Source organism: Daphnia magna, linkage group LG2, assembly GCF_020631705.1.
Source record: "Daphnia magna isolate NIES linkage group LG2, ASM2063170v1.1, whole genome shotgun sequence".
In the NCBI taxonomy this organism is placed as follows: domain Eukaryota; kingdom Metazoa; phylum Arthropoda; class Branchiopoda; order Diplostraca; family Daphniidae; genus Daphnia; species Daphnia magna.
In genome coordinates, this window is record NC_059183.1 from 12,732,979 (window position 1) to 12,744,517 (window position 11,539).

General features: G+C 39.5%; 3 protein-coding genes across 8 annotated transcripts; 2 read left to right on the forward strand and 1 right to left on the reverse strand.

Moving 5' to 3' along the window:
* Positions 1–3,208: 3,208 nt before the first annotated feature.
* Positions 3,209–5,544, reverse strand: LOC116917597 (TBC1 domain family member 13). The gene is made up of 10 exons (XM_032923120.2): positions 5,392–5,544; positions 5,259–5,332; positions 5,072–5,197; positions 4,852–5,005; positions 4,468–4,630; positions 4,210–4,408; positions 3,933–4,134; positions 3,742–3,864; positions 3,602–3,659; positions 3,209–3,535 (listed from the first exon to the last, which is right to left on the reverse strand). The coding sequence occupies exons 1-10, from the start codon at positions 5,409–5,411 to the stop codon at positions 3,458–3,460; spliced, it is 1,197 nt and encodes a 398-aa protein (XP_032779011.1). The 5' UTR covers positions 5,412–5,544; the 3' UTR covers positions 3,209–3,457.
* Positions 5,545–5,594: 50 nt separating this feature from the next.
* LOC116917596 (alpha-(1,3)-fucosyltransferase C) lies at positions 5,595–7,265 on the forward strand. Its single transcript, XM_032923119.2, has 3 exons — positions 5,595–6,114; positions 6,177–6,947; positions 7,023–7,265. The coding sequence occupies exons 1-3, from the start codon at positions 5,730–5,732 to the stop codon at positions 7,235–7,237; spliced, it is 1,371 nt and encodes a 456-aa protein (XP_032779010.1). The 5' UTR covers positions 5,595–5,729; the 3' UTR covers positions 7,238–7,265.
* Positions 7,266–7,395: 130 nt separating this feature from the next.
* On the forward strand, positions 7,396–10,211 carry LOC116917598 (zinc finger protein 552). 6 transcript variants are annotated; one of them, XM_032923123.2, is made up of 9 exons: positions 7,396–7,640; positions 7,720–7,819; positions 7,954–8,124; positions 8,212–8,289; positions 8,359–8,468; positions 8,729–8,992; positions 9,057–9,143; positions 9,208–9,372; positions 9,447–10,211. In XM_032923123.2, the coding sequence occupies exons 3-9, from the start codon at positions 7,971–7,973 to the stop codon at positions 9,573–9,575; spliced, it is 987 nt and encodes a 328-aa protein (XP_032779014.1). In that variant the 5' UTR covers positions 7,396–7,640; positions 7,720–7,819; positions 7,954–7,970; the 3' UTR covers positions 9,576–10,211. The 6 variants fall into 6 exon arrangements, with proteins under 6 accessions (XP_032779014.1, XP_032779017.1, XP_032779016.1 ...); XM_032923126.2 differs by having other exon boundaries at positions 8,359–8,402; XM_032923125.2 differs by having other exon boundaries at positions 8,398–8,468.
* Positions 10,212–11,539: the final 1,328 nt, after the last annotated feature.

Genomic DNA, 11,539 nt, shown 5'->3' on the forward strand with positions numbered 1-11,539 from the left:
TGAACATAAAAGAAAAGAAAAACCAGGTCGGGGCCCTCAAAAGTCGACGCCCTCTTAGCGGCCGGGGAGGAGGAGCTTGGATCAAAAACCTCGCCAGCTGATTGGCTGCCCGCCGGAGCCAGCAACACGCACCCACAATAAGAGATAAAAAAAAAATTGAACGAGGATCCTGCCCGTATCCTCTTGAAACCCCCGTCGCCGCGCTCGAACAATTGGTCGGAGACAAGTTTCTTTTTTTTTATTTATATTTTTCTTCCTATCGCTTACTGGTGTGTAGGATGGCCGCCTGCCTAACGTGTGGGAGCGTGACCGTCGACTTTTATTAGATTTTTTTTCTTTTCCTAAATCTTTTTTACGACGCTGCAGCAGCACAAATGTTTGAATATGGGCAGTCGCATATAAGGAGGTACCCGACGAAAAAAAATTGACTCCACTCTCAACAACAACAATAGCAACCCGTCGATCGAAGCGGATCTCAACTTTTCCTTTTTTTTTTTTTCATAAATAAAAAGTATATAATATTTTATTCTTGTGGCTGAAGTATGATCATCTTTTAACATTTCTCCTTGATTTTTCTTCTTGACGTTTGCCTGTATGTATACAGATTTGGGATGTTAAAAGTGTTTGTTTGCTGGCCGTGAATAATAGTATACGACATAGGCATACAACGAGAAACTGGGATCGGTTGTCCATGAAAATATTCAACTTGTGGAAAAACATAAAAATACCTGTAGGGGCCTTTGAACGCTGTGTAGCGCATTCCGCAATCTTTCTCTCATCTTTTGTCATTGACGAATGATGCCAGCGGTTCCGCCGTCGTCATAAACATGATTACTGATCGCGCAGTTTATCGTTGCGAAAAAAGCGGCCGTTTCTTTTTCCCCCGCTCTTTGCACAAACAAGGTACAAGATTCCCTTGTTATGCTTGTTATATCCACATGCGTTGACTCTATGGGGTCGAAATGCCGTCCTGATACTCGCCAAACAGTTGTTAACGACCTTCGCTCGTTCCCCTCACTTCGACTGGTAAAAAAGAAGTGACACATACAACTTACACCTCGTCATTGATTCATCATCGATGTAGTCCGATTTGTGTATTGAGATAAACCTCTGTAGATTTAAGCGGATCAATCGAAATTGGTGTCCGTAATCCACATTATCACGTAGAGTAAAAATAGAAGATCGATCATTCGGAACTTGATACAGTGAGAGTTGCTGAGGGACAATGACACACACAAAAAAAGTTTCTCCCCCCGCAGAACATATCATCCCTTTTATTGTGTGATGGGATTTTTTTATGGGGTATAGCCACTTGATATTGAAATAATAGCGGGGCCTGTCGTATGTGGTGTGAACTCGGCCGAATCCGATTGTCGACGGCCAACCAGTCATGAAGTGCAAGCCTTCCTCATCATTCTCTCTGTCTTTTATGTTCTACCGTCAGACATATGTACTTCATGATAGGAAACTATACGTTCTTGACTCCTTTTTTGGGGGAGACCTGACAACGATTGAAAGAATGAATGAGAAAAGCCCAAGTATAGCCTCTTTGTACTGCCAAAACGGAGGCTTTGGATGGAAAAAAAAACAACCAAATAGGGCGGATTCAGAGGGCATTCTCATATAATGCAAACTCACTGTACGTACAGCGAAAAAGAGATGCGACGATTCCACCGAAAGGCGTGAAGTGTATTATAATAGTTGACAACGTGACCTTATTGTCCATATCCCCCTCATTTTTTTCCCTGTAGGGTTAACCACAGCAGTAGTGACTTTGTCCCTCTTCTCGTGTTCGCCAACATTGGGGACTGAAACAGTTTTTTTCTTTCGTGTTTTACAAATTTATTTCTGATATTGCTTATGTATCGCAACCAGCAGGAGTGCAAAGCCTTCTTTTTATTTGGTTGAGAAGGTGGGGAGGGGATAGACTTTTTGTATCACCGGTGAGTATATAAATAACCGGGCACGGCTTTTGTGCACCGGAAAGCGAACTGCGGGGCTCACCTTTAGTGCGGTTTTTGGGCTCCGTTGACCTCTAATAGGTCAAATCGATAGACTATATATCGTAGATACATCACCTATAGTGTGTACCACAACGTACAGAATAAAGAAAGATATTCAACCCCATTCGCAGCTGTTGATGGGGGGGCACTGCTGCCGAAAACTAGAGAGAGAGAGAGAGAGAAGGGCATTCTACAAGAACAAGAAGAGAAAAAAGGTTGACATTCAAAGTCGGACAACGTCGATAGACTGCGCGGCTCCACGGTGCATTAACTCGAACAGACTCCGCCAGTGTGTCATAGTCCATCTCCCTAGCCTTTTTGTCCTTTTTTTTATTCACATACGGGATGAAAAGCAGGCCTTCTATACGGTCATGTCAAACCATTCGTTACACAGGTATATAGGTGTAGCAGTTTGAAGAGTATGTAGAGATTCTTTTGCTGCTGCCGTCTATTCCCCTCGGACAGCAAATCGAAAGGTGTTTATCGACGCCACAAGATCGTCGCCAAAATCATTAAGATTGCGGTTGAGGAATAAAAGAGGGAGAATGTGAATTGAGGGAAATCTCGGAAAAAAAGGGTGGCAGTTCATTCCAGAAGATGTTTGGCGAAGGCTTCCATTTTTACGTCGGTTCCATCAAAGCATATCAATAGGTGATCGATGCACCGTGGATAAATCGTCACATTCTTAGTCGCTTCTTTCTCTGCCAAGGTAAGGGGGGGAGGACTGCTTTTATATAATATGTGATCTTGAACGCATCGTCGGCTTAGTAAAAAAAAAAAAAACCCTTTGACGCGGCGAAATCTAGTCGATGTAGGCGCATTTTCGTAGCGAACGCGTCACCAATTTTTAGGCCTAAAAAGTGATTGAAGTGGAAATGGAGCCAAGTCGGCGGCGGCTGCTGTAAATCTCGTTACTTACGCATTCAGAAATGCACAAAAGAAGAAACACACTCTACATATTCAACAAAAATCTTCCTCTCCTCAAAGACCATTAGATCATATAAAAAGTTGCGGCGCGCAGATCGATCAATCTCGATTCGAATTTTCGGCAGCGGCACGAGACTGCTAAACATCATATAGTGTTCACTTCTTTTTATGTTCATCCCTTTTCAAAAGTTGCTGGAGCTTGAGTTTACCTTTGTTGTTGTGATGTTGTAGATTCAAACACAAGTTTGGAATGTTGATTCAAAAATCTTGGACACGACTCAAGCGATCAAAATGATGTGTATGATGATGAAAAAGGCGAGAAAGAGTGCAATAGACATGGTCCATTTTGGCTCTTTGAAGAGCACGAGCAAGCTCGGCGTAATCACAGACAACACACAACAAAAAGATATCAGGCGACGAGATAACGAGTAGCAATCAACTCGTAAAAGTTGGTTAACAATATACATATATATCAGATAATGTGGCATCAAAGACGGATAGACCGATAAGGGCCACACGAACGAGGTTCACGAAGAAAGCGAACAGCTTAGCGCTAACTGTACAGCGCAATCCAGAACGATGTGGACATCCATGGACGGAAAATTCTGGTGATAGAAACGATTGGTATTGGAAAATACGGCAATTTGTTTAAACAGTTAAGAGTGGAATACCTGAAGAAGTTTCAAATTACAAGGGAAATCGCCCGATAGAAGATTCTCTCTCAAAAGCCTGCGCAATAGAGCCCGGAAAAAGAAAACACATGAAAACCAGTTATATCGAATGCGCGTCTATAGAAATGGCAGTTACTTACACTATCATAGCTGTGCAAACGTAGATGAGAAATTCAAACCGGTTTTCATCGGCAAAAAGCGAATCCCATATTCGTAAAATATCGGGCAAATCGAATTCTTGAGACAGCAGAAGAGTTAGCCATCTAAGTGCAAAGACGTTTATCGGTTTAACGGATTTTGTGTTCTTTTCTTTTGTTACCGCGACTTTTACCGAAATGAATAAAATGGAGGTTCTAATTCTTGATTTTTTAGCCGATTCCAGACCTGAGGATCGCACTCTTTCAGTTTCCGCATCAGTCGGTTCATCAGGCCGTTTATGCCCATTTCACTTTCGTCGAGAGTTTTAATGAAGAAATCGCGTATTTCAGACATCAAACCGGTGAAACAGAAAAAAGTGTCGGCCTCGGCATATTCTATTCAAACAATTAAAGAAATATCCTGATTACGAATGCATTCCCAATTTCTATCAATTAATGAAAAAGGAAAACCTCTCCAGTCGCTATCAGCGTCCGTAGCAAAAAGGTAGTATATCGGGCCTATAATTTCATTCATTCCTTGGACGTAGCTTTGCCCCGGATTCAGTTTTGCATAGATGAAAAGAATTCGTTCAACAACTTCCCAGTGAGCTTCTTGTCCTGAAGACAGCACTGCATAATCTTCCTGGGCTTTTCTGACTGTGTAAGATACCTGTCATAGTAATCTTGGTCAGCTAAAACATCTAACTTAATATTACGTTTGAAAATTACTTTATTCATCCCGATTCCTTTGCGTTCGACAGTCCCCGCACTAAGTGCTGTATACTGTACTCTATTGTGTAGGCGAATAGAATCCGAATCCGGCCCACACACAATTTCTTGACATGGGAAATCAGTAGCTTGCTGGAAGAAAGAAATGTCAGGGCATAGTCTCCTAAAATATCAAACAATTGATATCATTGCAGTAAACTAGAGAGGTGAGGTTAACTTAGAAAACCCAGTAAGTTATAAGTACTGACTCAAAAATGCAATAAAATTATATAACCTATAAAATATTATCTAAATTTCTTTAAAGAACATGCAAATTTTTGAAACTGAAAATCCTACATGCAAGATTTTCACAGAAAAACCCTTAGGATAGCTTAACTTGTATACCTGACGTCTTTATCTATTTGTAACAGAACTTCATTGTCCTTGAAGAAAGTCTGCCATTTGCTATCAGGATTTATGCTAAGCGGATGATCGTCCATGGTGACGTCAATTCTTGGGCAATCTGTTCTTCCATCTTTAGGTGCCACAACCATTTCATCTACATTGATACAATAATAATTATTACTATCATTTCACAATTTTGATCAATCAGACAATGTCATACCTATGAATTGTTTGTACAGATCTCTCTTGCTTCTTAAGACTTCCTTCCATTGTTTACGATTTGGTGGTAAATAGTTCAGCAGGAGTTTCCAGCAAAGGGGACGGAGACCACTGTCATCAGGTACACCTGTCATCCAAAGCTAAGCTGTGTTTTAATGTCACATTTAAAACATTTCATGCAGGGTTACCTCTAAAACATTGCTTTCTGAATAATTTAAAATTAATGTTGTCTTCCTTTAGGAGCTCCTGAAGCTCATTGATTCTAAAAAAATTAATAGGATTAAAGGAAAGTAAACAAAAAATTTCATAATGAAAGCTGACTTTTCGCGATACGCCGCCATTACAAAAACTGGAATATCAACAAACGCAAAAGAAAATTATGAAATATTTCTTAAGCTGTCAAAATAAGTCGGAACTCCCACTTCGTGAATTTTTCCTCAATTTCCCTATTCCTGCCACCTAGGAGTAAACGGAGAAACCTTTTTTTTTTAAATGATGTAAAAACACCTGAAAAAAACAAAAACAACAACACACAATTCAACAACCTGTCGTTCAATGAACCGCCGGCGATGCGCCTAATTAAGCTAGTAAATATTTTCCGGGAAAACAGCAACATTCTTTGTCCGCTGTCATAAGAGAAGACATGAGTCTTCACGAAAATGTTGCTGTGGCAACAACCAACTACAGTACGGTGTCACTGGCTCGATCGTTTACCGTTGGTGTTTTTAACGATATTGGTGATATTCATCTATAACTTTAATAAAACTGCTTTTAACCATGTAATTACTGTGAAGAAAGAGGTTAATCCACTATCAAAAAATGGCTCCACTACCATTAGTGCTGCAAAAAAAACCCGTGAAGTCGTAACTAGTGCATCAATTCACAACGAATCGTCACACTTTAATCCCTTCAAGGGTTCCCTAGTATCGAACACTAACGACGTAATGATGGCTTATAGTCACAATAGTTTTGGCCTTGAATTTATGGAACTACCGGTGAAATCAATATTGTTTTGGAATGAAGCTTATGGATCAAAAGACTACGGTAATTATGTTTTTTGTAGAAATTAAAATTATGAATCATATGTTCATTACATTTTAGAGTAGGTATAGGATTTGGTCAGCAGGGTTTCCGGCAGTTAAATTGTCCAATCAGCGAATGTTACACGACAGACAACAGATCATTTTTTACAGCCACCGAAGAGTTCGACGCTATAGTCTTCCACCTGCGAACATTTAACATCGAAGACTTACCACCCACGAGAAGCAAACATCAACGTTGGATTTTATGGTCTTTGGAGTCGCCTCAATATAATATGCAAGACATTTATCCATTAGACGGCCTGTTTAACTGGACAATGACTTACCGGAGAGACTCTGATGTGATTCAGCCGTACGGATGGGTTCAACCAATCGGTCCGTTTAAACTTCGACCAGAATTAGAAGAAATTAAAAAAGAAATGGCAGTTTCCGCTACAAGAAAATCTACAACAAAAAAGATGAAACTGATAGCGTGGTTTGTCTCAAATTGTCAAACTCGAAGCCTGCGTGAACAATATGCGAATGCCCTTGCAGAGCACATCCAAGTCGATGTGTACGGAGACTGCGGTTCTCTTAGCTGTGATCGTGACAATGCAGCTAATTGTTACAGCATGCTTGAGCAAGATTACAAGTTTTATCTTTCGTTTGAGAACTCATTTTGTGATGATTACGTTACAGAGAAATTTTTTTCTATACTTCAATTGGAGGTTGTGCCAATAGTTTTCGGAGGCAGCAATTACTCAGCTATGGCTCCCCCCTTTTCGTACATTAATGCCCAAGATTTTGAGACAGCTCGTCAACTGGCCGACTATCTTAAAAGGTTGGACTCCGACGATGGTATGGGTACAATAAACTTTTATAGTACTTCTTCACCAGAAAATTTGATATAATTCTTTATTGATTGCCACATAGAACTCTACAATCAATATTTCTGGTGGAAACCTCACTACCGAATACGAAATCATATCCAAGATTTAAAATTGTCGATGTGTGGCCTATGTACTCGGTTACACTACGATAAAGCCCTACGTATATACGACGACATGGAGAAATGGTGGGTGAGGGAAAGCCATTGCCATCTACCTCGACGTGATAATGTTTTTCATATTCCGTTTTGGACAGATTAAAGCTATTCACGTACGAAAAATGTCTTGTTTTATTTTCATTTTTTCTCGACTGTCGTGCCTAACTGACTATATCTATATTAAATTAATGTTGGAATTTGGAAAGTCACTGGGGTAAATGCTTATGGCAATTAGGCAATCAGGCATTGACTAGGAAAAACGTTCCAAAAAGAAAAATGGCCAGAGGGTAACATGCTGGGTTATTTGTCTCGTCCTGTGAAGTCTCGCAAAATTTGGGGTGATCTATTATACGGGTTGATTAGAATTTGTTAGTTAACGAATTAAATTCAACGGTCATGTTTGAGCTTAATTTGTGTTAATTTCAAAGTAGCGGAGTGATCCTAAGATTTCCTTTCAATTGTTACCTAGTTTCTCGAAAACGAGTTTGCCAGTCAACGCAAACCAGGTAACATTGATTAATTTAGTTTTGTCAAACAGGATTGAGGTTATGTATGTAAGATACAAAATCGCGCATTTCTATTTAGGTTTAACATTTTATTGTACCTCTGTACAAGCCAAAGTACTGGATGCTGACAGTGGCTGTTGCTGATATCTAAGCTTATAAAACACCTAATTTATATGCAAGTATGTGGATTAATTGTTAAACAGTTTTAGATTATTTTGTACAGGTCTAGTACCAGTTATTGATCTATACTCAACAGCGCTAGCCTGCATTTACTCTAACTACCTTTCCAATTTTTCACTTCCCAAAAACCTAGGTTTTAAGATTTCAAATATGACCTCAACAGCCATGAAAGGCCCTATAGAAATTATTTACATTTCTGATGATGAACCAAATGATTGTTTGATCAATTCTGCTGGTTCATGTTTGAAATCAGGTAGTCAAGCCATGAGTAGTGATGGCAAACGGCTGCTCCATAACTTGCAAGGTGAGACTGATCATCAGAGAAATGTTATATCAGTATAAAAGGCTTTTTTGGACAATTTTATTGATATTTTAAATTGCTCTTATACAGAAGTTGTATCGCGAAGCGACTTGACCAATCTGGAGAGTAGTAACACAAAAGTTTCCTTGGACATGAAAAAAAATCATGGTGAAATATCCAGTTTATCAAAACATCAAAGTCCAATTAAAACTTATTGTGTTAACATTTCTTCTACTGATGGAACCCGTAAATGGTTCAATGTTGTACCATACAAAGCTAAGGTAAAAACCAATCCCAGCAATGATGGTAGTCAACCAAGTTCCTCGTCAAAAATCGCTTCATTACAAGTATGCCGTTTTAAATTATTCTGCGTATCCATGATCTGTTACATTTGCTTCACGCGACTATCTCTTCCTACGGTTTTAGAGCCTTAACGTAAATCCCTAAGGTTTCTGAGAGAAAAACAGATAAATCGGAAGGAATTATGTTCGTAAAGCTCCAGAAACGTCGAAATAGTTCTCGTGTGAAAGCGCTTTTTTTGGACGTTATAAGTTCCTAGTTTTATGCCCGGTTGAATAGAGGAACTTTTTACGGTTATCTTATCTAGGATATCCGTGGTGACCATCAATGCAGTTCCGCATCCTTATCTGAAAATTTAGAAAAAGAAAACGGGAAAACACCACGTTCCACGAAATCGCGAAGAAAAGTTGTTTCCGCAGAGGAGTGCGACACTTGCTCACCCCCGTTTCACACATGCAAACAATTTGCAAACATTACCGGCAATTTCACACCAAATAGGAGGAACATCAAATTGAATAAATTTGTCGAGTTGAAGCCAATTGATATTTATAAATGTGAAGTATGCTCAAAGGTAAGAATAAGTTCTACTAGTTCCATTTTTATTTAGATGTTAAACAGATGATGATAATCTGTAGGCATTCTCCAGAGAATGGATTCGTGTTCGTCACCAGTTGATTCATACAGATCCAGGAACTTGGAATAACTGCACACTCTGCAGATATGTAATACGTTTTTGTTTTTATTTAAATTGGAACATACCTTTACGATCCTAATTGAAACCCTAAGAAAACGCCACATATTACTTCCATGAGACTCCACTTGAAGCATCACAAAGCCAGAGGTACTTTGAGAAAAATAAAAGTACCACAAACAGAAATAATTGACCAGGCAAAAATAAGGAAGATAAAGGAGAAAAGAAGACCGTTCTGGCAGTGTATTTATTGTCAAAAGGTTAGTTGCGATTTTTATTAGAATGTTGGACGTAGCGAGGTAAAATGTGTATTATTATTAATCATTTTTTGCAGAAATTCCAACTGGCGGATTATTGCGAACAACATGAATTATGTTGCCGTGAAGGAAACAGGGGTAGGCGATCGAAAGTATTGGCAAGGCAACTGAGAGAAGCCCCGAGCCATCCTGAGAAATATCAATAAAAAGTTGGGAAAGAATTAATGGCGCCGCAGATGTATGACAAGGAGTCGGTGCGAATTTTCCGTGTCTAGGGTATTTAAAACAGTATTGTAACAAAGCGATAGTTGTTCAGAAAGGAAATACCGTGTAAAACTAGTCCAGGAAGGCAGGAAGTAGTGGCCCGAGCTCCGTAAATAATTCTAGGGTTTCCTCCTATTTGGCGAGTGGTTAATATTCACAGTAAGATTTCAGTTAAGACTGATATCCAAAATTACATCCTCGGAAGAGAATGTAAATATTTTAGATCCAGAAATACGTCTTCAAAGAGAAAGTACATTTTTATTTTGCGGATGATTTCTGCAGAAACCAAGAAGTATTTCCAATAAACAAGTACAGTTTTCTTTAAAATGAACGTTTTACCTGGTTACCAGAGAAGGATTTGAAACTATTTTATCTGTGGCAACTTGTTCTATTTGCGAGCAGATCAAATAGAATGCAAACTTCCTGTAAGTTACCTGTCTGTCCAGTATTTGAAAAATAATTTTTAAAACCATTTTTAAAAATAACAGCTGCTATACATTTTTTTAAAAGTAGACAAACAAATGCAGGAGTAAATATTTTAACGTTTGTTAGAATCTAATAAAAACTCGATCGATTAATTACGCTCCGAATGTGTTTCTATTTTGTATTTCATACAAAAGAAAGGAACGAGAAAAATCGATGATTTAAAGTAACGCTCTTCAACAAACTGAAAATCAAAGCTTGCAAGCGGCTCCCAAAGGCTGTAACGTTCTCTGGGAAACCAGTCACGTTTTTTATAGATTTAATATTTTCCAAATATGTCAGCCAATAGGCAATGCTTTCGCTATTTAAGGGACGAACGGCAGGCTGTATGCAGTATTCAGAAATATTTTTAATTCAAACTTTTTAAAGAACAGCTTGTAATTTTCGATTAGATTTTTCGGCGGAATTAGGGCTTGATCCCGCTTCGATCGCGGGTAGCTTTCTTTTGCTGCTCGAGCTGTTACGATTGTTTTACGGGGCTGTTCGGCTGGTTTGCGCGATGTATTTTTTTTTTACTGTGCTTATGGGGTTTTGATCGGGTTTCTAAATTGGGCACGCAACCCCTTCGATGGTGCCATCGAACCGCCATTTAGATGATGGCGCTGGATCATTGGGGCTATTTCGACCTGCCCTCATCATCCATTTTCTGAGCAGGTCAAGCTGCATGATCGCAGGTCAGTGTATATCGTGTACTTGGAACGTGGAGCGGTACGGTATGGAAGTCATAGTGGAAATGGGAGGAGCCAAAGGTACGGCGTGGAAGTCATCTTGGAAATGGGAGGGGCCAAAAGCCACGGAAACTGCCGGAGGCTGAGTTCCCGTGGAATTGTTTTCGAAAATCGTGGAAATTGGAAAATGTGGTAGAAACCACGTAGAAACCGCCGTGCCGGAAACACCTCCTTGAAGAGGCTTCAATTAGCCGGCCTGTGACGGAATGGCCGCCATACGCGAAGTTGCGTCTCTTTCGTGGAGGAACTTTGAACTTGACTTACAACAAGATATCGTTACGTTTGTATTTGCTCCAAAGCCCGGTTTGGATGACACTAGTTAGTATCCAGCACATCACTGGCGAGGTACTCGAAGACTGTCTTTTTTTAAGATGAAGGAACCCTGTACATGGCTTTGGCCATACAGCTTGGTTCAATGCAGTATTGTCGAAATTCCAGATTGCAATGCATGTAAATTCTTTGCATTTTTTTACTGATTATCTAATGGACTTATTTCACGGTCATCATTGCAGAATCTATGAGTGGTTAGGGACCACTATGGATATGAAGATCAAGCACTTTGAAAATAATTGTTAAAAATTTCTATGGCAGATTTCTTATTCATTGTTTTCCTCACAAAATTTCCTTGCAATAAGGGTTGACCCCCTAGCATTGGAACAGCAAGACAGCATGCATCTCCTTGTAAAGTCTTTGAA